We start from the raw sequence: 25,618 nt of genomic DNA on the forward strand, positions 1-25,618 counted from the left end.
CAAAAACAAACAAACAAATTAATATCAACGATCAAAATTTACGATATTTCACTGGACTCTGAAGGCAACATCCCGTCGTGCCGTGTGGATGTATCAGGGATGGAGATGCGAAGGATGGGTCCTGCGCATGCGCCCTTGTCAGCGCAGAATAACCGTGGTTCCCTTAGCATCCAGAGCTAACGGAGTGCTGCTGAGGGACCGCGGCGTGAGGGAAGGCTCCCGGCGTACTGTAGGTACAAAGATATCGTCGACTTGAAATATCCCCTCCTAATCCCCTAGCTAAGCATTATCCCTCCGTTCTGTCCCGGAAGGAAAGATAGCAGTTATATCCCCGCGCTGCCACCTCAATTAGCCGCCGTGCGAGACGGAGGAGAAGGGGAACTGCGCTGTGCGTGAAGGGGCAGAATCACTTTATCTCATCCAAAGACTAATTTAGCCCTCTCGGGTCTGCTTTAAAGGAACCCTGCTTCTTGTGAGAATGAGGCTGCCGTCTAGCAGACAATGTGGGACGGAAGGAGATGGGAAGAAGATGGACCAGGCACCTCCGATCAGGAACCCTTTTGTACACGTCTTGAAATTCACTCCTCTGGAAAAGGCAAAGGTAAAGTCAGGGGGTTTAAATGGGCGTGCTCATAAAGAAAAAGAAAGCGGTGCCACTTTTTTTCGTCGAGTCCAGTGAGATGCTCCTGTGGTTGTTTGTCGAATATGAACGCCGCTGAGTGAAAACAGGCTGTCACCATCACTTCACTTGGTACTTGGCGTGGTATCTGCGGAGCTGGTGTTAGCTCGCCAGCTAACAGAAGCTACGTACAGTACATGTTGCTTTTCTCCGTTACCTCGTAGGCTGTCTCCCTTCGAGCGTGGCTTGGTGAGCGTTTGTCTCAAACGCGATGACATGACGCGAAGTCCAACAAAACATAACAAAAAACACTCGACAGAGCCATCTGCTAACAGCCCACTAAAACGGGATAGAGCTATTTTAAGCATGGCCGCCTGTCCAGGGCGAGCCTAGCTTGTTGCTCCTTGATGGCTATCGGACGGAGCTAGTGGAAATTAGCGTATTTATTTGTTTTGTTTTGTTTTTCAACATAAACGTAGCTGATCAGTGAACGAAAAACCTTATTTTGGGTCCAATGTGCGCTTGCCTTGCTTCGGTGGTTATCATCACGTTAGTGAGGCAAACACGTGTGGAGAATGTGATGGAGATGGGAAGATGACATCTGTTAATTTCTGTTCTTTCTTCGGGTCAGATTAGATTAGAGATTTATTTCCATTTGTACAAGTTACAAACAGGTTCAAACAGGTACATACAGGAATTATTGCGCGTTTCCCTGAGTCAATGTAATGATAGTCTTATTCTACACTCCTAAATACGTCATGCTTACTTACATTACATAAATAATAAAAAATAATAGGGGCAAAGGCCGAAAATAATATGGGGGGCGGGGGGCAATTAATTTAGAGCTAGAAAAGGGTTTGACTTGGTATGGTTACACAAATATTGCACAAGGTAGTTATAAGTAGCGTATTCCTTCCCACCGTTTATTTATTTGTTTGTTTGTTTGTTTACCTATCTCTTGGATCCCTTGCTTTGTCATTAAGGTACACAACTCTGCAGCCATTCAAACCCACAACGTGTGGCCAAGATGCTGGTAGTTGCTGTTGCTAATCAGATTTAGGGCTTGCAGGTTTCAGCACTCAAGCTCGCCAGCTACTAAAGGTTTCCAGCAACTGGTGCTTTGCTGTTACTGAGCTTCATTGTGGGTCAATAAACACCTGGGAGTGCATCGTTTAGATGTAGCGAGTAGATATTTAAGATGTTTGAAACGTTCCAAGGCTCATTCATGCGATTGTGTCAAACACAATGCGCAGTTTCCACACAAAACATGTTGCATCAATGTGCATGTACAGATGAAAGAATGAGTGCGTTGCCTGTTCGAGTGAGGGGTGACTGTACGCACACACGGGACCGTTTTTCTCCCTGATGTGCCTGAAGCGCTCGGATAACAAAGGTAGTGTGTGGGCGTGCGCGAATCCATCCAGAGCTGTGTGCAGGCTTCTGCACAGCCGTTTCATTCATCACGACAATAAAAAATAATTAAGGCACGTTTTATTAAACAAATCTGTCAACAAAACAACAGTTTCAAGAACCGTCCGTCACTTATTGCGCATTCACAAATAAACTCCTGGGGTTGATTCAGTTCCAACAGGAAATGCCTCGTGCGTTTTTTGCACCTGCATGTACTGAAACAGGAAAAGCACATTAGTATCTCTCACATGGCATCTAAATGGTCCATAAAGACCGACAGATAGTGGTTGCGCTTGGAAAGTGTGGAATTGGGACACTGCTGTAGGGTGTTTCCAATAACAGACTTCACTCTAACCTGAGAGCCTGGTTTTAATGAATGGCGCTGCTCTGGCACGGCAGGTACAAGACCGTATCGCGTTACGTGTGAGAATAGGGTCTGTCGAAGGTTCACACACATTTTGTGTGGCAACAGGTTGTTTTGTGGCGTGCTGTTTTTGCCGCAGTTTCCCTGCTTTCAGGCAAATGCACAAGTTGGAACTCATGGAACGGGCTATCCCAGCAAAATACACCCCTTTGAGGTATAGCATCCATATGACATGCATCAGTTTCAGATTGGGAGAATTGGGTTGGAAGCGATGAAAGTTCAAAGCTATTGGTTGTACAAAATGTTCAATATGTGTGCGAGTTCTACTGGAAAAATGTGCAAGACAGCAAACATCATAAGCAGAAAGCACAGAGACCTTGCTGAAGCATTCAGTACTGAACAAGAAAAGTGGGATGTGAAACTTTGTGGACTGGAGCAAGTTACAGTCAGTGAGAAAGAGAAAGAGTCTAGTTTTGAGATGAGTGTCAATTAGTTGCCCACATTTGTCTGAAACTGTCGGAGTCGATAAATGAACAGTCTGTTTGTAGTTGACTGGAGAACATCACAACTACTTTTCCAAGCAGGTGCTTTATTCCTCTTTAAAAGTTGAACTGACTGCGATTCTTTGCAGTCGACTGTGCAGGATGGCAAAACCTTAGCAAGACCTTTCACTTCTTTCCTGTGTCTGCACCTTTCAACTGCCTTCTTTAAAGCAGTGGACTGGCTCTCACTCTCACTTCGCAAGTTCAATGAATAGTGATGCTCCTCCACACCTCTGTTGTTGAACACAGTGACCTAAGGGGAAGTAAAGTTGCTGTTGCAACTGGTTGAGCAAATGAATTGGTTTAGTCATCATACTGAACCAATGTTGTTTTGTTTTGTTTTTTCAACCAATTCAGACCGTTCAGCAAAAATGCCAATTGGCATCCAGCCGCCTCAAACCTGTCAACGGGCTAGCTGCTAATGTTGTAGCCAATTGAAATCCCTGTAATGCTTCGACAAGCCTAATTTACATTCCCTTTGTGGTTTATTAGGGAAACCCACAAACACCTTAATCTGTTATGATCCCACTCAGGCAGCAACAAGTCAATAGCTTAAAACGCCACACAGTGTGGGAATAAATACCTGTGATGTAGAGGTCAGTGAAGGTGTGAAGTGACCGCAGAAGTGTGCAACCAGCAGAATTAGGTAGTAGGTTCAAGGTTTTCTTTTTCTTTTCTTTTTTCTTTCTTATTTATTGTAGTCTTGTGTTCTGTGACCTGATTAACATGTAAAGATAACAGACAAATGGATCAAAATTTCTCTCCTTTTTAAAATGTAATTTCTTTCTTTTAAGAAATGTATATATCTGGTCTTACTGTTCAATGTGGGGATCAGCTACACCTGCTGCTTCTTGAAACTGCAAACTGTCTTGCAAAATTTCCTTTGTATACACAGTGAAAGGGGGGGAGTGTGAGGCATTTCGCTGACAGGAAACTCTGCATGTGTCCGCCGACTGAGAGAATCAGAGCTTGATTTAGAGTCACCTTCTGGTTATGAAGTTGCTTCCTGTTTAGGTGTAGTGTTAGCAAAGTGACTTAAGTGAGCACCAATATGTGGTTGGGCGGTCGCAGTTAGAGGAAATGGTCCCTCACGTCCACACTGTCATGCGCACATGTGGTGGTTAAGAACAACCCAGGTTAAACGAGACTGCGGTACCCAGTGGTAACTTTACCCTTCAGATTGCTGACACACAACATCTACATAACACAACTCTGCAGAATTCAGAATGTTTGAATTCTCCAGTTCAAGACTGCTGTGACCTTTTCTGGATGATTTTTTTTTAATATGCTTTCAGGGAAGCTTCTTTTGGAGCATAGCTTTTATATAAACGCTTGCTTTCATTTCTGTATTCTCCTGGTTTGGCGTAAGATACATTTTTAATCAAGTGCATTATGCAGTGGCGCTCCAGCACTCCCAGTATGGCCTCTTTTACATAAAATGAGGGGGGAAAAATGTCAATTGTTCAGCCCCATGGGTGCAAATATAGCTTTTTATTTAAATGAAATTGGAGCGATGGGTTGTGGCCATGAATTATTCATTCATCGTTATTGCATTTTAACGTAAACAACATGAACAAATGGGAAAATTGTTTTCAGTATATTTAAAAATTCTAAAATTTGTTTTGGATGTCATTTTAGGACTCCCATTCTACTGGGCATAATGCAAAATGTAATTTTCCTATAACCTTTTCAAAGGAGGATTCTGATAAGGGGGTAAAGGCAGAAGCATTTCTGTGTCACAAACTGGTAAATTAATCATTCAAATGTAATTTGACATTATAGAGGTGGAAGTGCTCAAGAATTTTTAGAATATCGTCTGGGTTTAAATAATTTCTAATGCATTTTTGTAAGTTCATGATTTTCATCCTTTTCTCACTTTATGAGCTCGAGAACAAAAATACCCATTATTTTTCTCATAAGTTTACACTTTATGAAAAAACAAAAAAACAAAAGACTGGTTTTCGGTTTTGTTTAAATACAGTTATAAAAAATCACAAAGAAAAAAAAATCAGCTCAGTCATCAGAAGCAGTCTCTTTAGTGCTTTTGAATTATGAGAGAGAGAGAGAGAGAGAAAAAAAAAATCATCTCCATTGTACAATTCAATAATGTTTCACATCCTTCACATCCAAACCAGGAACTGGTGCAAATTGATTGATTTAATCTGATCTGTTCTAGAGGCTGGCCCTGGATCAGATAGTGGAGATAAATCCCAGGCCTCCCAACGGTGGTCGCTATCAAGTCAAATATTTGCAGAAGATAGGTGCTGCTATCAGGTAGCAGTAACAAGCTGTTAAGCAAACAGTCATCAGTAGAATTGGAGCGCAGCGCCGGGGCCTCGAAGAAGAAAGAGCCAATGCTCTGATCGTCACATAGTGCAACATATAAACCACACTGACAGCGTCTCGGAAATGTTTTATGGTCCTGCGCTCTTGTCTGTTTTTTCTATTACGTACACCATGAGATTGCTGGAGCTCCTCGATCTCGTTGTACGCTCGCTAGACCTCGGAGAACGTGGCTAAAAAAATCTTACGACGTTGGGCTCTGTGATCATCTTCCAGATTGATCTCTGCAAGTCCAAGCTGAAGCCTTCCGCCCTGCTGGGCCTTGGCTGTGCTTTGCCTTCCTTGTAAGTAGGGTGGGGGCGGGGCATGAGTGAGTGGGGGAGGACTGGCTCTGCTGTTCCATATGACTCTAGCTGCTGACTGTTTAGAGGGGACGGGCATCACTGACATTGGGACGCAGACAACAGTTTGACAGCTGGATGAAGGCAACAATCATGTGTGCACCATCGGTGTATCACTCGTCAGTGACATAATGTACGAGTCAAATCCCTTGTTGGTGTGTGCAAACTTGGAAAACTTAAAGCTGATTCGGAAAGACAACATGCTAGACAATTATGTTTTGGCCTTTTTTTTTGTTTGTTTTTTTGTTTTTGTCTCGTACATAAAATATGCACTGCTTCTTTTACTGGCGCCCTTCCCTTCTGCAATATTTATTCCAGGAGCAGGAAGGTTGCAATAATAGTATTGCCCTTTGAGTAACATTGTGTTTGTTTCCTTCAGTGAGCTCGTTGAGCTGAGGCTGTTGCCGAATAGGCCAATTATATAGAGTACAGCCCTTGTCCCCGTATTCAGTGCCCTTTTCTGAATCTAGTTGCATCTTGAATCAGATTGTGTTGAGTGTTGTGCAAGGGTCGAGCACCAAGTGGTAAAAAGATATATTGAGCCAAGTTTGACTAACCCATTGTAACTCTGTATTTAGAAGGTCCCGTATAATACAAGTCACTTACATTTCGAACAGTAGTGAGCACCATCAAAAAGCAATTCTGTTATAAGTAATGTGTGACATTTCAAAAACCAGCAAGCCTGTCGCTGAATCTGCCCCCAAAAGAAACATCCGTCCTTCACTCTTTGGCGAGCTTCAGGAGGCGCGTGCTAAAACTGCAGTCAGTGGTGAAAACCCATTCTCTTTGATGTCACAGGTTTGTGTCAGTCAGCTGTAGCCTGGCGCCATCCACACTGAGTTCTGACACTGCCAATGTGGCAAAATGGGAAAATGTTCGGTGTTATTTGGACGTTATTTATTTATTTATTTATTTATTGAAGCCTTTTTCGCTCTCTCTCTCTCTCTCGCTCTCTCTCTTTCTCTCTCCCCCCCCCCTTTCTTCTGCCAACAACAGATCGCACTGATGACAGTGACGCTGTTCCCCATCCGTCTCTTCTTCGCTGCTTTCATGATGCTGTTGGCTTGGCCTTTTGCCTTCCTGGCCTCAGTCGGCCGCTCGGAGACCACTGTCGAACCACAGTGCCTCTGGAGAAGGTGGGTGTCCGTTCCTTAGTGCATCTACCAATACGCTTTTTTTTTTTCCCACTTCCGCACACACTTCCAGTGTGAGTGCGATCCATGCATGCCAGTACTGTTACTGACTATTACACCGCATTTGTGTGTCGCTCTCGCTCTTGTTTTTGTTGCGGTGTTATGTGTGAAGTTGCACAGAGCTGCGTTGATTAAAAACAATAAATAAAATCTATACAAATCAAAAATCTGTTGGGAGGATTTGAAAATGGCAACCCTTGCAGCGAGAGGAAGCTTGGTTGTGTGATTGTGCGCAAGGCGCGGCAGTCTCTGCGTGCGTTGACTCCACTGCGCCATTGATTGTTATCACAACAAAAACCGTGTGTGCACCAGCACCTGTTCACGGTGCGTTCAGTAGCTGCTCGGAAAAACTGGGGATACGCTACCAGTCAAAAGTTTGGACTCGCCCATTGAATTTAACGTCTTTTCTTTCATTCTCATGACTGCTGACATTGCAGTTTCTCACTAACCAATATGTGTGAACACACATGGGATTATGTAGGAAACAATAAAAGTGTAAAATAACTCAAAATTTTATATTTAAATTTTTCAAAATAGCCACCTTTCATAACAAGCATATTTAGTTATTTAACGTGGTTTTTCTTTGCTACATAATTACATAATATCTTGCTCATATATTTGATGTCTTCAGTGTCTATCTGCAGTGCAGGAAGTACTAAAGATAAAGAAAAACCATTGCATTTGATAGTGTGTCCCAACTTTTGACTGGTAGTGTATATTGAAGCACACGAGCGCTACTGCTGCAGTGCTGTCCGCTCGCTCGTGCTGCTCCTGTGATTGGCACAGAACACAGTCGCTGCCTGTTGGCTGCTCGCGAGCGCCTGAGTTGAATCCTTGACCTCGTGGAACCTCACGTGCCTGTGGAAGACTTGGACTCCTGCATTCTCCCACAGGCCAAACGCACACACACACACGCACACACACACACACACACACACACACCGTAGGCTCCGGTCATGACTCATAAGAAGCTGAATCTGAATTTCACTGTTAGCGGTTGTTTCTCTATGTTTGTCCTTGGATGAACTTCCAGTCTAAATCCGACTTCTACCACAACCCAAGTGGGAGAGGAAGGGAGACAAGAGACTTTATATACGGTACATGTTTGTGTGTGTGAGACTGTATATGCCTGTGTGTGTGTGTGTGTGTGTGTTTATGTGTGTATCATGGGGCGCATTAGTTAAAAGCAGTGTGATTGAATAGAAATTCTTGGTGCTCCAGCTAACATCAGTAGTGAGCAACTCAGATGGCTGACACACATACAGTCTTGCAAAAAGGAAAACAGGAAGACATTTTTATTGTTTTGTCCCATTGATCTGCTGTTATGTATGATATCAATCCATTTCCGCTACTTTGCCTGTGTGTGTTGCTAAAAAAAAAAAAAAAAATATCCATCCATGAATTAGCAATTGTGTTATTAATGGTCTCATATTAGGGAAAATTCAGTGTATCAATACTTTTCCTTTCTAGTCTACAAACAAATGTGTGCGTGCATACCTGTGTGTGCAAATATGGCACAACTTTATCCTGAAAATTAAGGCTAAAAGTTTGAAATTAGTGGCAGGGTTAGGTTGAGGTCAGGGTAAGAGTTCGGATTGTCTTGTACAATGGAATGAAAAATAAATTCTCTGAAAGATAAAGAAACGAGTGTGCTTGTTTTTGTTTGTCTGCTTTTGGTTCCCAAGGTACTTTTCCATTAACCCTCTGTGGTCAGGACACACCTTTCATTTTCATTTTTATTTGAATATATTCATTTTGCACTTGTAGCAACCAAGTCTCAAACACTTCACTCCTAATTGAACCACCCTCTCCTCCTCCTCCTCCTCCTCCTCCCCCTCCTCCCCTACAGGCTGGTGGACATCATTCTGAAGATCATCATGCGGGTCATGTGGTTTGCGGGAGGCTTCCACTGGATGGCGATTAAGGGGCGGAGGGCGCTACCCGCGGAGGCGCCCATCCTCACCCTGGCGCCCCACTCCTCCTACTTTGATGCCATTCCGGTCACCATGACCATGGCCTCAATCGTCATGAAGGCCGAGAGCAAGGACATACCTCTCTGGGGCAGTAAGTGACAAAGAAAGAGCTGCTTTTCGCCCCAGAAGCGTTCATTCATTCTGTCAGTATTTGATGATCGGGCTCTCTTTCCAAAACTGGCATGTTTCGACGCGGCTCTTCCTGTTCAGAGGTGTCGACTGTTGCTGTGGTGTGCCTGCCTTTGCTGCGGAGGCGTGACTGTGGAGTTCCGTCCAAACATGTCATTTTGAAAATACCTTTTTTTTGTGTGTGAGTGGAAAAGGAGCTAATGGTCTAAATATCTGCTTTTACCGTTGGCATTCCAGAACTGTTGAACAGTCTGGCGGCTTTGATCGGTTTGAAAAGCTATCTAGTAGGTTTTCAGACCTCCACAAAACTCTTTTTGGCTCAAGCAGGGATTCACTCTTCATACCTGCAACACCCTCCCATGTTTCCTCTCCTTCGCTATAGGGTCAGTGAAGTAAAACGCTCCCAGTCTAGTCAGTCTGGGGAGTGTCAGCTGCATCCCAGAAGCAGATCACTGCTCAGCTCGGCTAAAAATATGCGTCATTCCTTTTCTACTTCTTTTTTTTTTGTTGGACAGGAGCCATGTCCGCTATGTGTCATCTTAACCGAACTGATGACACCAGCCTGACAGTCACACACAGGACCAACATGAGCGTACGGTCGACTCTAAAAAAATACAATTCTAGCCGCAGTTTAAGAGCTCAAAAACAGAGAAAAGGCCTTGAAGAAAGTTGCCATGAGGTTACTGTAAAACCATAGAACCGTAACAGACAAATCAAGACACAATTCATGCCCGGTGAGTCCACACCAGACAGGTAAATGAACCTCCTTTCACATCCTACCGCTGGATCATGTGATCTCACAATCGCAGCTCCCTCAAGCAGAGCGCCGCTCTGCCGAAGAAGCTCCCAGTCTGGCGTGACAGTGTGAGGAGGTCGGCGCGAAGGCTCACCCAGCGGGAATTAGGAGGTTGTGCTGAAGTTCATTCAGCCGTGTTAAGAAACAAGACAAAATTTTCCCCTGAAAAGCATATTTTTTTGATGAAAAGCTAAAGGAGAAGAGTTGTCCGTCTCACCAGCCCAACTCTCATAGTTTTGCATGCGTTGAAGCCAAATACTGCCCACTGCGGAGATATTACACACAATGTGTGTGAACCTGCCCTGCAAGAGGAAGTGAAGAGGAAAAGCAGCTCCGCAGCTCATTTTTCAGCACATTAATTTCTTTCATTTGCATCGTTGTCGCCCCATATAACTTCACATTCTAAACTCAGCGGTTAAAAAAAGATATAGGCCAGGGTGAGGGTTGCGTGTTTGCGGTTTCCCTTACTACTGCATTCTCACCTCGCTCCTGAGTGCATCCTGTAAGGTGCCTCCAGATAGAAAACCGTCTACAGGAAATGCGCGCATCACCGTCAGAGGATCTGTCCACCGTATTTAAAATCACTCACCCGCTGTGGTTTCCAACGAGCTGCCAAATGGAGACTTAATTCTAAGTTCATCGGTCGCAGCCGCTGTGGTGCATCCCTCAGAAAAAGCAGAATAGGTCAGACGGCCGACCTGAGATTTTCTCTCTGCGCGCCACGCGAAGCTACATGCGGAGGCCAATCGGAGGGCTGCTCAGCGGCAGTCAGACGCACGCCAATATACCAGCAGCAGATCCTATTAACTGGCCCGGCGTGCGTAGCTGCCTCCAATTAAAGGCCTGGATGTGTGTCGCTTTAGTCGCCTTCACTTCTCTCCGCTACGTAAAGAAATTGTCGTTGTTATAAGGGAAAAATTCCAACATCAAAAGGCGTCTTTGCATCTCATTCTTTGTCGGCCGTGTGAAATCCCGGCCTGCTCCGAAAACGTCTTCAGTCTAAAGTGTGTTTTTTCTCCCCCTTTCTGCGATTTAATCTCCGAGCCTCCCCGTGCAGGATGATTTATGTGCTCAGTCCGACACAATAAGGCTTTCATCACTGAACGCGCCGCTATGCGCCCACTGTGAGTATGATTTCAGGAGGCAGCATTCAGCACTTATAGCCACAATCCTTCCAGCTCTCTTACGAACTGCGTTTCTATTACCTCTAGAATTGCACAAAACATGAATATCGCATTAAAAAACTGATATTGAAAACACCTGAACTTCGAAAAACCCCTCAAATTTCGCTAAAAGGTCTTTCATGAGATGGTTTTTCCGACATATCGATATCGAGGTATATCGCAAAAATGTCAAAAGTGAAAGTGGGGCCTCGCGGGACGAGATTTTCCGAGAATTACGCCTGATGCGCTTCACACCATTCAATGGAAACACCTGCAAAACGCAATTGTACTTTGTTGAAATTTTAGAAATATCGCTTTTATTTTGTAAAAAACTGTAATGGACACACAGTTGCACACACAGCTGCAGTAATAATGGACTTGACACAGAAGTACGAGGTGGCTTTTTTTGAAAAAATAACGGTCAGTCTTTTAGACTTTTATTTTTGGTGAATTGCCTGGTCTTAAGCACCACCCACCCGATGGTTGACCAATCAAGCCGAAGCTCGAATAAGCATTAAGACCTGATCAGCCGCGGTGACGATTCAGAGTCTTAATCTCGTCCTGTCAGCAGACAAGTCACAGTTGAAGTCAGTTCACTCTTTCCATGACCTTCCTGTACAAGTACTAATGGAGGTGGCTGGACATAAAACATGATTTCAACCAGGAAATGAACCTGCAGATGAAAGCAGACCTCGGTCGACTGCAGTTCCTCTCCGAATTCCATTTAGCTGAGTTCAGAATGCGCCAACCTTGTGTTTAACTGCATAACTCCCACTGTGACCTTTGGGGAAAAAAAGTTTTTTCTCATAATGGCAAATGAATCAAATACAAAGTCCTGATGTTTGCGTTTTTTCTGGAGGAGTAAGCTTTAATCACCCTGCTGGATTGTGTTTTTCTTCTTCTGAGGGGGGGAGATGAGCTGCATTATACACTGGTGGCAAATAGATTCTTCTTTTGTTTGTGGTCATAGCAAAAACAGAAGTTAGAACTAGTAGGAGGCAATGTTCTGCTGGTGCTGGGTCTGCTCTGCTCTGTCAAAGTTCAAAGTATTGTTGGGTTTCTTCTCGGAATGATTACTATGGAATTTCACAGTGACCCTAAACTAACAAAATAGAATAAGAAAATTATCTCAAATTGGCAGAGTTCTCCCGAGGTCAAAACACACCAGTTCGACTCCTTCCAAGCACTGAGTGTTCAAATCAAGGTGTGTGTGTGTGTGTGTGTGTGTGTGTGTGTGTGTGTGTGTGTGTGTGTGTGTGTGTGTGTGTGTGTGTGTGTGTGTGTGTGTGTGTGTGTGTGTGTGGAATTTCTCTCGAAGTTAAGCTAAAGAAACGCTGGAGCATCATGGAGTCGGTGGCGGAAATGAGACTGATGTAAAATATTTAACATGAGCAGCAGACTGTCACTATGCTCCACTGGGTTTTCCACGCTCCTCTGGTTCTTGTCATGCTCCTCCGCATGATGCCGTTCAGCTTTGGCTGTTTAACTTATTCAAGCTTTATTTTTGTTTCGTGGTCTCATTGTGTTCTGTGTTTCTATTTCCGAACCTGGCGTGACAGAACAAACTTTTCTTAAATCCTTTAAATCTGCCTTTTAAAAAGTCGGTTGTGGGAAGTGTGTGTGTGGGGGGGTGGCATCAAAGTATCTTTATTGTCCCATACAGCAGCCAGGAAGATGATCTCCTCCCTGTAAACTTATTGGCCACTTTACCAAGACCACCAAGCCTGTTTTTATTGGGGTCATGTTTCCTTACCAAGCAACAATGCAGAACATAAAAACAGATTCAGTAGAACTTCTGTAAAAGGGAATCATCATCATTATCTCTGGGCTAATGTTAAAAGAGGGCATTTCCCTCAGAAAGTAAAACGGTTGGGATTTTTTTTGTGAGTGTGGAGGCAACATAAGAAAATGAAAGCACAGATTACTTTCCTCCAACTACTCCCAGGTTTGTATTGCTGTCTGCGGGCCCAGTATCTGTACCATGGATTTATTCTAAGAACTGGGTACCGGACTAGTAATATGGCGGTGTGCTGGTTTTTCCTAATGGCCACGCAAGGTACTGCAGCAAAATAAAATCCCATGGGTCCAAAAAGAGTTTTTCCCCATAGACTGCAATACAAACTTAACACCTTTAAAACGGCTGACGGGGACGACTGTGACCTCAATCGCGATTCATAGCAAATCCTTCTATTGTAAATGTTCTTTTAGGCATTTTCTAAAAAAAATGATAAAGGCCAGAAAACCAACAGTAAAGAGTTTATTCCCAGTGTGACGTCACAACATCGTACGTGCTGCCGTGTCTCAGCTCGTTGTGATCGGCTGCGTCCTGGACGTGTCTGTAAGTGACGTTCTCCAGGATTGTTCTGATTGGCCAAATAGATCATGCGAGTTTCAGAGGCATGGTGGGAAGTAAGTGACACTACTGTGCGTGCTCGATGGGCCCATTAATGCGGAAGTCAAAAGCCTTTTTGCCGTATGCACTGCGTGAGAAACGTCATTGAAATGAGTGACCCTGAGGGTGTGGTCTGCACCTTTCATGATGGTTAATAGGGCAAGGACGGGACTTCCTCAAAACTTTTTCGAGTCAAACTCTTTGATGATTGCATGAATCTTTTGTCTGTCAGAGCGGACTAATCAGATTTTCCGCTGCCTGTTGAACGTTACAGTTTGGGGCTTCCTGCTGCTGCTCCCTCAAGAGCAGATTGCAGTGGCTCACTGCACCACTTCAGCGTTTTCCCGCATGGGTTTTTTTTTCCTCGTGTTGCTGCTAAATCAAGTCTCCATTTGTACAAATCCGGGATACCAGCAGAAATGCAAAGACAGTATAAACAGGGGACGCACACCGGGGCAAAGCGTCGGCCCTCTTGCCCCGTTTGCACATTTGTATAAATCATAAATAAGCCCCCGGGTCAACAGTTGTTTGCTCTAATTCCGTCAAGCTCAGCACAAGTTGCTCAGTTTTTCCGAGGTGTCTGAAAAGAGCCTCGGCTCCTGCGTTTAGTCACGCTGTGTTTCTCTGCTTCCTTTCAGCTTTGATCAAGTACATCAGGCCGGTGTTTGTATCGCGGTCAGACCAGGACTCCAGAAAAAAGACAGTGGAGGAGATCAAACGCAGAGCCCACTCAGGAGGAGAATGGCCTCAGGTAAAGGGACGTGGAGTCTTGTGCACATGATTTATTTTTCCCTTTGATATCGTCCATCTTTGCCAAACAGAGAACATGATAAACAGCTAGAATAAAAAAAAAAAAAAAACAAGCAGCCAACTGGATAGTTTTTTGTTTGTTTGTTTTTTTTACTTCATTTCGAGTTTCAAAACATCCTTCATACTATATTTAAATACACAAAGGAGTTATCTTAGACCTGATTACGGCTCCCTCTGGCTTAAGTGAGGGAAGAGCCAGCGGTTGCATTTAACTAGCCAGCTCTATCCTAACACCCTAAAACGCACACACACTCCCTGTTTGGGTATCAGCTGCTGTTTTGTTGCTGTTGTTGTCTGTGCGTGTGAATCGCTCTTTCTTTGCCAGATCATGATTTTTCCCGAGGGAACGTGCACCAACAGATCCTGCTTAATCACCTTTAAGCCAGGTAAAGCTCCCGCCGTCATTTATTTTCTCGTTTAGCCCTTTTCCCGGTTTCTGCCCTTCCACGGTGGAAAACCAAACAGTTTAAGTGCTTTTTGCCACATGCTTTTTCGCGATATGTTACGACTCAAAACGGGACGTGCTTAGTTGTGATTCCAACAGAAGCGCTGCTTCGGACCAATTCTGCTCACGACTGTGACATGTTTGCTAAAATGTCATCTCTTTGCCCTTTTCCCCTTTGCAGGGGCATTCATTCCAGCCGTGCCAGTGCAGCCTGTGGTCTTTCGTTACCCCAATAAACTGGTAAGCTTGCACCAAAACACATGAGTCAGTCCTTTGAATCATTTGTTGGAAAATCATTTGCAAATTGTATGACATGAAAATAAAATCCCTGGTTGGTAATACCTGGCTTCCCAAATGAGCCAGTGGCAGCTATTACATGGAGGTAGAGCTTTAATTTCTCCTGCATCAACTTTGCAACCTCTCTGCTGCCCACAATTTCTACATGCTCCAAGGAGTTTGTCACCATAATCACTGGTGCCCTGACATTCTTTGCAGAACGGGGCCTTGACTCAGGAGACACCTAGTGGTAGGCCAGGGAGGTTGACTTGTTTCAAGCCTGGTAATGAGGAGAACTTTGTGTGGCGCGCAGTGCAGCTTTTTGATGGCCTGGCTGAGAATCTTGATAATCACAGTTTGGAGTCCCGGCAGTGTAAAGGCGAATTTGTGAGGCTTCAGAGAGAAGAGCATCAAGAACGGTGGGATAGAATTGCATGCAAGGCTCTAATTGAGGTCAAGGTTGGGCTAAGCTGCTGGACAGTGCTGCCTGTTTCTTTTGGAAATCCTGGAAACGGGAAAAACCCTTGATAAAACACGTTGTAAGAATCACACTTGCAAATTTTGTTTAGTTGTTGAATGACGTTTTTGCAAACCAAGCCAAGAGTTTGTGTATAAATGTATTAATATATATATATATTTAAAAAAAAAAAAAAAAACATTCCTATTCGTCACTGAAGAAGTGGCCTTGCAACTTGTGTTGAAACTAGTGCAGCTGTGTGCGACTGTGTGGGTTTTGATTTGAAAAACATCCACAAACACAAGCTGTTTCTGCTCCCTGGAAATCTTTTTCACACTCTGTCTAACAACAATGTGTGTTTTTTTCCTCCTTTTTTTTTTTTTTTTTTTTTTTCTGTTTTCTTTCAGGACACAATTACATGGACGTGGCAAGGACCCGGAGCGTAAGCACTGCTTTCCTTTTTTGCTTTACTTAAGTGATGAGTGAATAATGTGAAGAAATGTGAAATCCTCTTTGCAACGTACCAGCCCAGAAACATAGAGCACTCTATCCATTCAATCCAGTATTTCTGTTACGTCACTTACTTTCCTTACTGTCCTTTTACACGTTTTTAGACAATGTTGTGTTAAAATATCCACCACCAGTAGGATCCAAACCTTTTGTGTTGGTCGCTCCAAATCTCACGGTGCCACCTCGGCATGTGGCCTCTTTGGTTCTTCTCTTTAATGTGAAACAATTTAGTCTCAAAGGTATTAATTAAAAACTCATTGATCGTGTGTGTGTGTGTGTGTGTGTGTGTGTGTGTGTGTGTGTGTGTGTGTGTGTGTGTGTGTGTGTGTGTGTGTGTGTGTGTGTGTGTGTGTGTGTTTTAATTGCTGGTGTCTCTTTTTCTATCCAGGTTTGAAATCTTGTGGCTGACGCTGTGCCAGTTCCACAATGAATTTACTATTGAGGTAAGCGCACGTGTTTTCTCCGCCCTTTGGGGAGAACTTTATTTAACTTTATTCTGTGCACCTGTGGCGACAAATGCCATTTCAAGATGAAGTGTCTGCTAGAGTAGCAGCCAGTATTGACGTTTTGACAATCGCTGGTCTGTACCCAAGCAATGCTTGGTCGCTTGTAAGACTGGCTGATGCGCGTTGGCTCCCCCTGCAGTTCCTTCCTGTTTACACGCCCTCGGAGGAGGAGAAGAGGAATCCTGCCCTCTTTGCCATCAACGTGAGACGCGTCATGGCCAAGTAGGTTGACAAACGCCATCTGCATGACATGCCAAAGTGCACTTTACCAATGCTGCCACATTTCTCGTACGAGTGCATTTATTGGGTTGTTCTGGTTCATTCGACCATAAACGACAAATTCAACGTAACTTTGCATCATTTTCTGCTCATCATCTGTGTGATTATGGTGTCTTTAAGAATATGTCATCTTTCGTGAATCTCGTCTTCTTTGGTTGAGATGTTTTGCGATGCTGCAAAAAAACTGCTGGTATCTCTGCTATGTTCAGAATATGTGAAAAAAAGTGTCAGTAGGTTTTCAGTCATCAAGGTCATTTTAATTTTTAGCTCTTGTCTTGTCGACAACTGAACTTTGTTCTTAATTCCTTGATGACGTTTCACCTTTTTACTCAAAAGGCTTCTTCAATTCTCCAAAGAAAAAAAGAGGTTTCCTTTCATTCTTATGCACTGAAGTGAAAAGTCTCCAGGTGAACCAGAACAAAGTCCAGTCACCTATATATCGACTCGTAAAGATGCAAAAGAATTTAGCATGATTAAAAAAAAGTGCTCACAACATTAAGAGCTGTACGTGTTACCGCTTTGGCCTTTTGTATTGATTTGCCTGCTCCACTCTGCTGCTCAGAGCCCTGGGGGTTCCCATCACCGACTACTCATTCGAAGACTGCCAGCTGGCCATGGCAGAGGGCCAGCTGAGGCTGCCAGTCGACACCTGTCTGCTGGAGTACGCCAAGCTGGTCCGGAGACTCGGGTGAGTCACTGGACCCGTCCCACGTTTCCCTCGTGCTCTCGTCAGAAAGTAAGGGAGGGAAGGAATGAGTGAGACAGGCAGAGGAGAGATAGTTACTGTGGAATAATGCAGGGAACTGGATTTTCTCACTGTGGCCTGAACAAAGGTTGCGCATAGAATTTATGAATGTGTGTGTTTGTATTTTATACAATGACAATAAATTTCTAATCTAATTAGGTGATTAGACAACGGGAAACATTGGAGAGCACATAGCCAAAGTCAATCAGGCACAAATTATTTCCAGCACGATGACACACTCATGCCTGAACTTGATGATTTCACCCGTCTCTCTCACTCTGAAAATGCTGCTCGTTTTACTTCCTCGCACGTGACCAAACCTTGTCGGACGTATTCGCTGCCCTAACGAGCGCTTCCCTCTCGCCGTCCCAGGCTGAAGCCGAAGAACACGGGGAAGGTCCTGCAGGAGTACGGCAACAGGGCCCGGAAGCTGGAGGGCCAGAAGCTGGACCTGGACGACTTTGCTCAGTTCCTGGACGTGCCGGTCTCGGACCTGCTGCGAGACATGTTTGCTCTGTTCGACGAGGTAGACGCCGTACCGATGTTCATCTGAATTTGACGTTGCACTTCCTGTGATGCGCTGACGGCTGCAAGCCGTTCTCTTCAGTTCATTGTTTTAACAAATGCTTCTCGAAACTCATCACCACACTTAGCTCAAGGATACTTTTGCAGAATGGCACTCAGAGAGAACCCGAAGGCCTTCTGCACGAGTCCTTCGTCTCCACGTCCTCACTCACCCTTTTTCCTGTTTCGTTCCAGCACGAAGATAACTGCATGGACATCAGAGAATACGTGATAGCCTTATCAGTTGTATGCAGACCTGCAAAAACCCTGGAGACAATGAAATTGGCCTTCAAGGTATTTTTTCTCACTGTTTGAAGTTTTATCTTAATCACCGGGCAGAGACGACTTCTCTCTGCTTGCAAGCGGTCGCGTGACATTTTAGTGTGTTACAGTGTTTCAATATTTTCTTGTCTTGCGTCAGAAACGTCCAGATTGCTGGAATAGTGAATAGTGGAATACTGTCGTTGTAACCGTGTAGATAATCTGAAGCTGATAGTTTTCCAGGATTTTTAACAAATGCATCAGTTTATGTGCTGAAAAGTAACATATTTACACACCTTTACTTCATCATCCCAGGCTGCAGCCAATTATTCTGTCATTATTGTCAGCAATGTAGAACAATACGCTGTGTGGATCGTCAGAGAATTCTGTTTTGCCCTCCAGCCTTCAGCAACTCTTATCACTTTTATGTCCCTGCTGAACCTGAGGCTTTGTCACATTTTGCATGTTTGAAAGGGAACAAGAAAACAAGGTGGCCTCAGAGTGTTGCCACCGTCCTGTCAGAGGTTTCAGTGCCCTTTGTGACATCACAGTGGGCTGATGTCCGCAGCCACTCGTTTAATACAAACTTGAAAAGCGGAGCAAGCAAAAGAATCAAAGACAGGATGGACTTTTCCATTTCCCGTGACCATTTCCTGCGACCGCATCTCCAGATGTTTGAGGCCGAGGAGGACGGAGCCATCACGGAGATGGAGTTGGCCGTCATCCTGAAGACCGCCCTGGGGGTGGCGCGGCTCAGTGTGTCGCATCTGTTCGCTGCCATCGACGTGGGCGACACGGGGAAGATCACGTTTGGTAAATGGAATGAAATCAGCCCAGGCTGTTCACTCAGTTTCCCACATGAACTCCTTTTCTCACACGTTCATGACAAGTATGACTCGGTTTGTTTCTTTTTATTAACCGTTGTTTTTGCATCTCTGGCGCCCCCCTGTGGTCGTCTCGCAGACAAGTTCCGGAGCTTTGTGGAGCAGCACCCGGAGTTTGCTGAGGACTACCTGTACACAGAAAACGAAGGCCTCCACGGCGCCCCCTGCTCCCACCACCACGCCAGCCCGCCTTCCCCGACGCTGCGCCACGGCACCGCGAAAACGGCCAACGGTATCTGCCCCGACTTCAGCCCCAACGACCACCGCACAACACACGGCCACCTCAAGAAACACAACTGAAGGGGTCTCAGATGCTGGATTGAGAAATCAGACTCCTCTCCTGGTGAGAGGTTGTTCCAATTTTTCTTTTCTTTTTGTTTTTTTTCTTTTAGAGTAGACATTTGAGCAGGAAGGGACTATCACCACAAATAACTCATGTAAAAAATGAGGTTTACCCAATTTTTTTTTATTAGATACAAGACCATGAATTTTTAATTATTTTAAACTTCTAAGATTATTTTGCTACAATGTTTTTTGCCGATTTCTTTCTTTCTTTTTTTTTTTTTTTTCTTTTTTTTAATATTCATGGCAGCGATCGTCAAAATGCCAAACACGGCTTTTTCGGGCTTTATAATGCTTGACTAATTTAAAGGGCAGACACTCAGAAGTAAATGCAGGGCAGATGTCTAATGTTGCTCTTCTTCTCCCTCCAACACGGTACAAAATGTGCATGTCTTTGCGTGAGGGGAGACGGAAATAAGACGAGCCCCGCGGCCCTGAAATCAAATATTTTTTTAAGTAGAAAAGAAAAAAAAAAGGCCAGTGTTGGGTTCTCTGCTTATTTGTGATATTGACCTATTTCCTCTCTTTGATGGTAGCTGCCTTTTTTTCACCGTCAGAGTGCAGAATGCATGGGCCCGCTTTACTTTACTGAGCTGAGTCACAGATTATTTGTGCGGAGGAGGAAGACCCCCGAGGCGACCAGTGACAATTGCGGCTCCTCGCAGCGTCCAGCTACAGCAGCCACGTTCGAGGTGAACTCGGGTCTCTGAGAGTCGTGTTTGTCATGAGCCTGTAATAGCGACTTCTGTACACACACACACACACACACACACACACACGTATACATATATAGACATTATAAATATATACAATGATATATTTCTTTTAGCTCAGGGTTCAGTGGCAAAAATTAAATTCTAACTTCTATGATGTCATCATACTGTCTGCTGTTCAGTTATGCCTGTGTCTTTTTTTTTCTCTTTTTTTTTTCTATTTGCATCATGATTTTGTTTAGCCCAGTAACTCCTCAGTCCTAGTTTCATTTCAGAGAAAAAAAAACAACACTTTTTGTTTTCATTTATTCTTGAACTCATACAAGATGGACCAAAAACGCATGATGTTTGCGTCACCTTTTATTTTTTTAAGCATCATTTCAAGTGATTTTCAGTGTTCAGCTGCTGAAAAAACACATTTGGCTCACGTCAAATGACCTCCCCGTTTCTTCTGAGGCATTCACATCACTACTTCACTGCATATCATTCCTGAACCACAGGACACGCTGCAATAATACTGTACAAGACCGTCTGCTAGTTTCAATTTCTGCTTTGAATTGCTTTTGGTGACAAAGTTTATTTTAGTTTTTTTTTGCTGCGGTTTGTTTTAAAAAACAAAACAAAAAACAATCAGCGGTATCTTGTGAAGGGACCAGACTGGATTAGGATTTTATTCTTTTTACCTCCGCTCGCATGTATGCTTTGTTTAAAAGGTGATACAGATGCCATTGCAGAAGTCATTGGCACACAAAATGTTTCCCTCTGAATGTGACTGGACGACCTCTACTGGCCGGATCAGGCCCATCCTCTTCCATTCCAATGGACATGAAGGAATAAATACCGGATCTGTTATATCTGTTATTAGTCACGTGACACATTTTAATCCTAGCTCTTTTAAGATAATGTTGCCTTGATTAATACGAGAGAGGAACCACTAACTGCGTACACTGCAAATATGTGTTGTTTTTTTAGTGTTACTTTAAGAAACGTGAAAATTACAATCAACTCTTTGATGTGTTAAAAGTTGGAGACAAAAGACATTTTCACTAACATGTCCACATTACCTACTGTTACATCTTGTGCCTGAAAGCGCACAACATAGGCCGTCATGCAAAGACGAAGAAAAACAACAAAGTATAAAGGTCAGAGGTCAGATCAAACTTGAATATTAAAGGGATGTTTTGTTCCCCCCCCCCCCCCCCCTCCCAAGACAAATACATGTATTAAAGGGAATAATTCCAGTACACATTCACATCAGTTTGCTGTCGGTTGTATGTAAAATCCGGCCTCACCCATCGATCGCGTCTGCGGCTGTTACAAGACATTTATTTATTTTTTAGCTGTTGTGCGAGCGTGACATTTCCACCACACTCGAGACAATGCATACTGCACATGCAACCTCCTGTTTTGGCTTTCAGTGAAGCAATATCTCTTAAGCCTTCTGCGAGCGTACGCTTTCAAAGAGTTCCAGTGTGTATTATTTTGGATATTCCGGAATGCAGGCCATTTTCGCGAATGTCCAACGTACACGTATGAACGACTTGTTCTCACTGCCATGACAAAGATCTGTGATCTTCTCTCTCCTCTGCGGATTGTACTGACGATTAAAACAACGAGCCAGTTTTCTTTCTTCTCTTTTGTATAATACTGCAGTTGTTTTTCTGTGTTATATTCCTCTGACGCAGTGTAAAGTTTTATTGCTGTATTAATATTATTAATTATTATTATTATTACTATTTACGCTAAGTTGACTGCTTAGACACAAAAATGCAGATTTCTTATGGAAACCAATAGCCTTGAATCTATAGGATTTTTACGCTGAAGAAGAGAATGTAAAGACAATCTTGTCACAATCAGAAGCTACTCAAAGCGCTGATCCACAGTGGATGTTTTCTTCCCCCCATGACCTGTCGGGTTTCAGCTGGACACCTGTTTGTCCCATTTAAACCTTCTCTCTGTTTTGTCTTCGAGGTGTAAGAAGTTGAAACGAGTGTGAGTGTGCGCGTGTGTCGAGCCCCGAGGTGACGTGTGCTACCACATGACGGGCCACGCGACAACAAAACACTCTAGAAGTGTACAAGAGAACACATTGAACCACAATCTTAGTATTTATACCCCTTTATACGTTTTAAATTCTCTGTATTTGTGCTTGCACTTTACATTTTTTTTTGGGGGGTGGGTTCTTTTTTTTTTTTTTTTTTTAAACAAATATCACATTGCTGCGAAGCATCTAAAGTTTTTAGGTTACATTATTGTATCTCAAATTTGTTTATAGGGTTTCTTTTTTGCCTATTGTGGCTGCAATAATGGGAGCACAGAATAAATGAGGGGCCACGCTTTTAAGGAGGGTGTCTCCCATTTGGTGTTTGAATATTGTTTTGTTTAATTTTTTTTTAAACAAAAAAAAAAGAAGCCTGGATAGATTTGAACCCACTATTGAGATCATTTTGTTCAGTGTTGTCTCATGATTGTAGAAAACCTATAGTGTGAAATGACTGTGAACTCGTAGGACTCTACAGCAACGTACCAATTTGAATGACTAAAATATTGTTTGCACGGTGGAATTGATAAGTATTAAATGTACTCCTAGGTAATGTGATTTTTCATGGCAGGCGGCTGAGTGTGTCATTCACCTCGTCCTGTTACTGTACATTGGTGGGAATCAAGTCTGAATCGCGCCAGAAACACAGTCGATGTTCAAGGCCGGGACTCAAACGTTAAGACACTCCGGTCCTCCTTTGATTTTTTTTTGTTTGATTTTTAAACAAATTGCTTTTGAATGTCTTAAGGATGTCAAACGTTCATTGTTGTGTTCATCAAGTTCATGAGAATTCGTTTGCTTCCCCCTTTTTTTTTAAGAAAGTACCTCAATGGAGGGTTAATCTGGTAAAAATGTAAGCCCTGCGAAAGATCAACTTGTATTTATGCTGATGCTGCTTGCCTGTTTTGCCACTGTTTGTCCAGCCGTGAGCCTAAGACGAAAGACCTGTGTACTCTGACGGAGCGATGTTGTCTTTCTGACGGCTCACTGTCTGTGGATCAAGAAACTGAGAACTGTTTTCTCTGTAGTTTACTCCCTGTCCTTTTCTATACACAAGTTTTATTTTGGTAATGCATTTTGATGATGAAGAGTCATTTACTGCAAGCTACGTTGAATTTGTCTGTTCAGGACTGCTATGATATAACTTGTTCATGTGACTCTTGGGATTGAATAAAAAAATGCGAAAAGGTAAACGCACAATGAAGCGATCGTTGAGTTGTTTTTTGACGCCTGTGTCAATTTGAATGGTGTACGGATGCTGTTTGCCCGGAGGCATAATTGAATGAAGTTGAATTAAATGATACTGCTTGTATACAGGACATTTTGAATAACCACAGTGTGGGTCGTTTTTAAGAGCTTGCTTATTGCTTAATATAATGCGTGTTCTGAGGTACTGCCCATAAATCCATTGTGGCAATACCAGTTAACCTGGCCGTCAATAGCTGTCAACGGAAATGCCTATAATAATAATTACACATTGGCAACGGTGCAAGTTCTTGCGTTGATCGTACATTGATGTCTGTAGACGCTCTGTCCCCTCTAACCAGGATTTTGTTTGCTTACAAAAAAAAAAAAACTCCACTGTGACCATGTTCGTTCTGACGTTCTAAATGGTGTTAAATGTGCTCACAAGAGTAATGTTCTGGAGAAACCCGAGATTTTCTTTTTTCTTCTCTCATCAGCTATTTAAAAGTGTTTCTGACCTGTACCACAGCTCACCACCAGAGAGCGATGGCGGTATTTTCCGTGCTCTTTGAGGCGCTCCCTGAAGAAGTGTTAAACTTTGTGAGTAACTTAACGTATCTGTTACAAAGAAGAAAAAAAACTATAACCATATCAACATGCCAACGTATTAAGTAGGAACTTGGGGTAAGTATGGAAATGTGAGCAGACATTGCACAGTAGCTGTTAGCTAACACGGCTAATGTCAGTTTTCCCTCCCGCTGTCATTTGTTTTTTACAGAACGTGCTTCAGATGTCTGAGCATTTACAATAAACCTTGCAGATCGTATTTAAAGATTTAAAGTGTGTCATCACTGATGTAATGTTTACTTCAAAATTATTCGTCCATCCACGGTTTTAATTAGACGCCGTTTTGTGTTTGGGGGGGGGCACGATTGACATGTTAATTGTCCAAACTCAGTGGTTTGAGTCATGACTCACTGTGTCAAGAATGTGTCCTCAATCCTTTCTTTCTTTCTTTCTTTCTTATGAGTGACACGAAGACAGTGGTCAGAAAATGCATGTCTCCCTTCATGAGATATATTTCGACTACCTGCCAATGCTTATATTGTTGTTTATGCCTAATTATGTTTTTAAAGGTCTCATCGTGAACCGTTTCATCATCAATTTATATCCCAGACTGCAGCGGAATGTCTGCACAATTAGTTCTTTTAAAAAAGGTTTTCAGATTCGCCTAAATGTACCCTTCTAGTCAAAAGCTTGGACACAACTTCTCATTATTATTATTATTATTATTTTTATTATTTTTATCTTTACAACTTTCTACACTGCAGATAAATACAGAAGACATCAAATATATGAACAAGATATCGTGCAACAAAGAAAAACAACTTAAATAAATCTAAATATGCTTTTATGAAAGGTGGCTGTTTTGAAGACTTTTAATATAAAACATGTTAAGAGTTAATTTACTCTTTCGTTGTTTCCTACATAATTCTGTGTGTTCATATGTAGTTTTGATGCCTTCAGTGAGAAACTGCGATGACAATAGTCATGAGAATGAAAGAAAGGACATTCAATTCATAGGTCAAAACTTTTGACTGGTAGTGTCTATATAGCCTGAATCCTGTTAATTGAACACTATATGTGGCACAAAACAAAATTAGCCGTCACCTGAGCAATGTGTTGTTTGACCCTCCGCGTCTTTGGACAGGCACTAAAACTGCGACCGGAAGTGTGTTGTCACTAGGGAGAGGCTTTGGTGCCCTTTATGACATCACAGAGGGCTGGTTTCCAGAACAACACATTTTAGCACAACCAACTTTTTTTTTTAAAGCAATAGAGCTGGAAGCAAACTCAGGAGTTCGCTGACAAGCTAAAAAAAAAACATGTTACAGAACATTGCAGGCCAATTTATTGTTCTTGATTACACTATTTGTCCTGCCTTTTCTCCTCTGTCTTTCTTCTTTACCTCACCCATCGTCTTCCGCCTCCATCCCTCCATCCCCCCACCACCACCAGGCCCCAGCTGGTGTCTCTCTGAAAACAAGACATTTAATTATGTGGCCTCATCGTTGTGTAAACTCCATCAGAACACTCGCGTCCATCCTGGCATACATCGACCTGGCAATTTCTGATGCGAGACCCGAAGGGCTTGATAGATGATTGCACTTTAAAGGGCCTTGCGTCTTGGCGGAGATTAGTGTCCAATTGATCATTGCGATTGGTGTGCAAACAACAAGCCGTCATTCTGGATATGGGGGGGTCATAAATCTATGCAGGCTGATCGTGTTATTTCGTCTCCCTGCCCGCCCCACCTGCTTTTGCTTGTGTTTTA

The 25,618-nt window shown here is 43.2% G+C and overlaps 1 protein-coding gene across 4 annotated transcripts; it reads left to right on the forward strand.

The window, feature by feature from the left end:
* The first annotated feature begins 93 nt into the window (after window positions 1-93).
* LOC142879321 (lysophosphatidylcholine acyltransferase 1) lies at window positions 94-23,302 on the forward strand. Of its 4 annotated transcripts, none has more exons than XM_076012513.1 (16): window positions 94-233; window positions 459-601; window positions 6,616-6,755; window positions 8,662-8,876; window positions 13,904-14,016; window positions 14,401-14,461; window positions 14,702-14,760; window positions 15,661-15,695; window positions 16,152-16,206; window positions 16,409-16,491; window positions 17,111-17,236; window positions 17,666-17,819; window positions 18,053-18,151; window positions 18,790-18,931; window positions 19,082-19,345; window positions 19,881-23,302. In XM_076012513.1, the coding sequence occupies exons 1-15, from the start codon at window positions 128-130 to the stop codon at window positions 19,300-19,302; spliced, it is 1,752 nt and encodes a 583-aa protein (XP_075868628.1). In that variant the 5' UTR covers window positions 94-127; the 3' UTR covers window positions 19,303-19,345; window positions 19,881-23,302. The 4 variants fall into 4 exon arrangements, with proteins under 4 accessions (XP_075868628.1, XP_075868629.1, XP_075868627.1 ...); XM_076012514.1 differs by having other exon boundaries at window positions 19,902-23,302; XM_076012512.1 differs by having other exon boundaries at window positions 19,082-23,302.
* Window positions 23,303-25,618: the final 2,316 nt, after the last annotated feature.

Source organism: Nelusetta ayraudi, unplaced genomic scaffold, assembly GCF_046127955.1.
Source record: "Nelusetta ayraudi isolate G7.1 ecotype Tasmania unplaced genomic scaffold, CSIRO-AGI_Nayr_v1 ptg000136l, whole genome shotgun sequence".
Taxonomy (NCBI): Eukaryota; Metazoa; Chordata; class Actinopteri; order Tetraodontiformes; family Monacanthidae; genus Nelusetta; species Nelusetta ayraudi.

Coding starts and splice junctions, on each gene's coding strand:
- LOC142879321 (XM_076012512.1), top strand. CDS start 128: ATGCGCCCTTGTCAGCGCAGAATAACCGTGGTTCCCTTAGCATCCAGA. Junction 8,877..13,903: donor GGACATACCTCTCTGGGGCA/GTAAGTGACAAA, acceptor GCTTCCTTTCAG/CTTTGATCAAGTACATCAGG. Junction 14,017..14,400: donor CAGGAGGAGAATGGCCTCAG/GTAAAGGGACGT, acceptor TTTCTTTGCCAG/ATCATGATTTTTCCCGAGGG.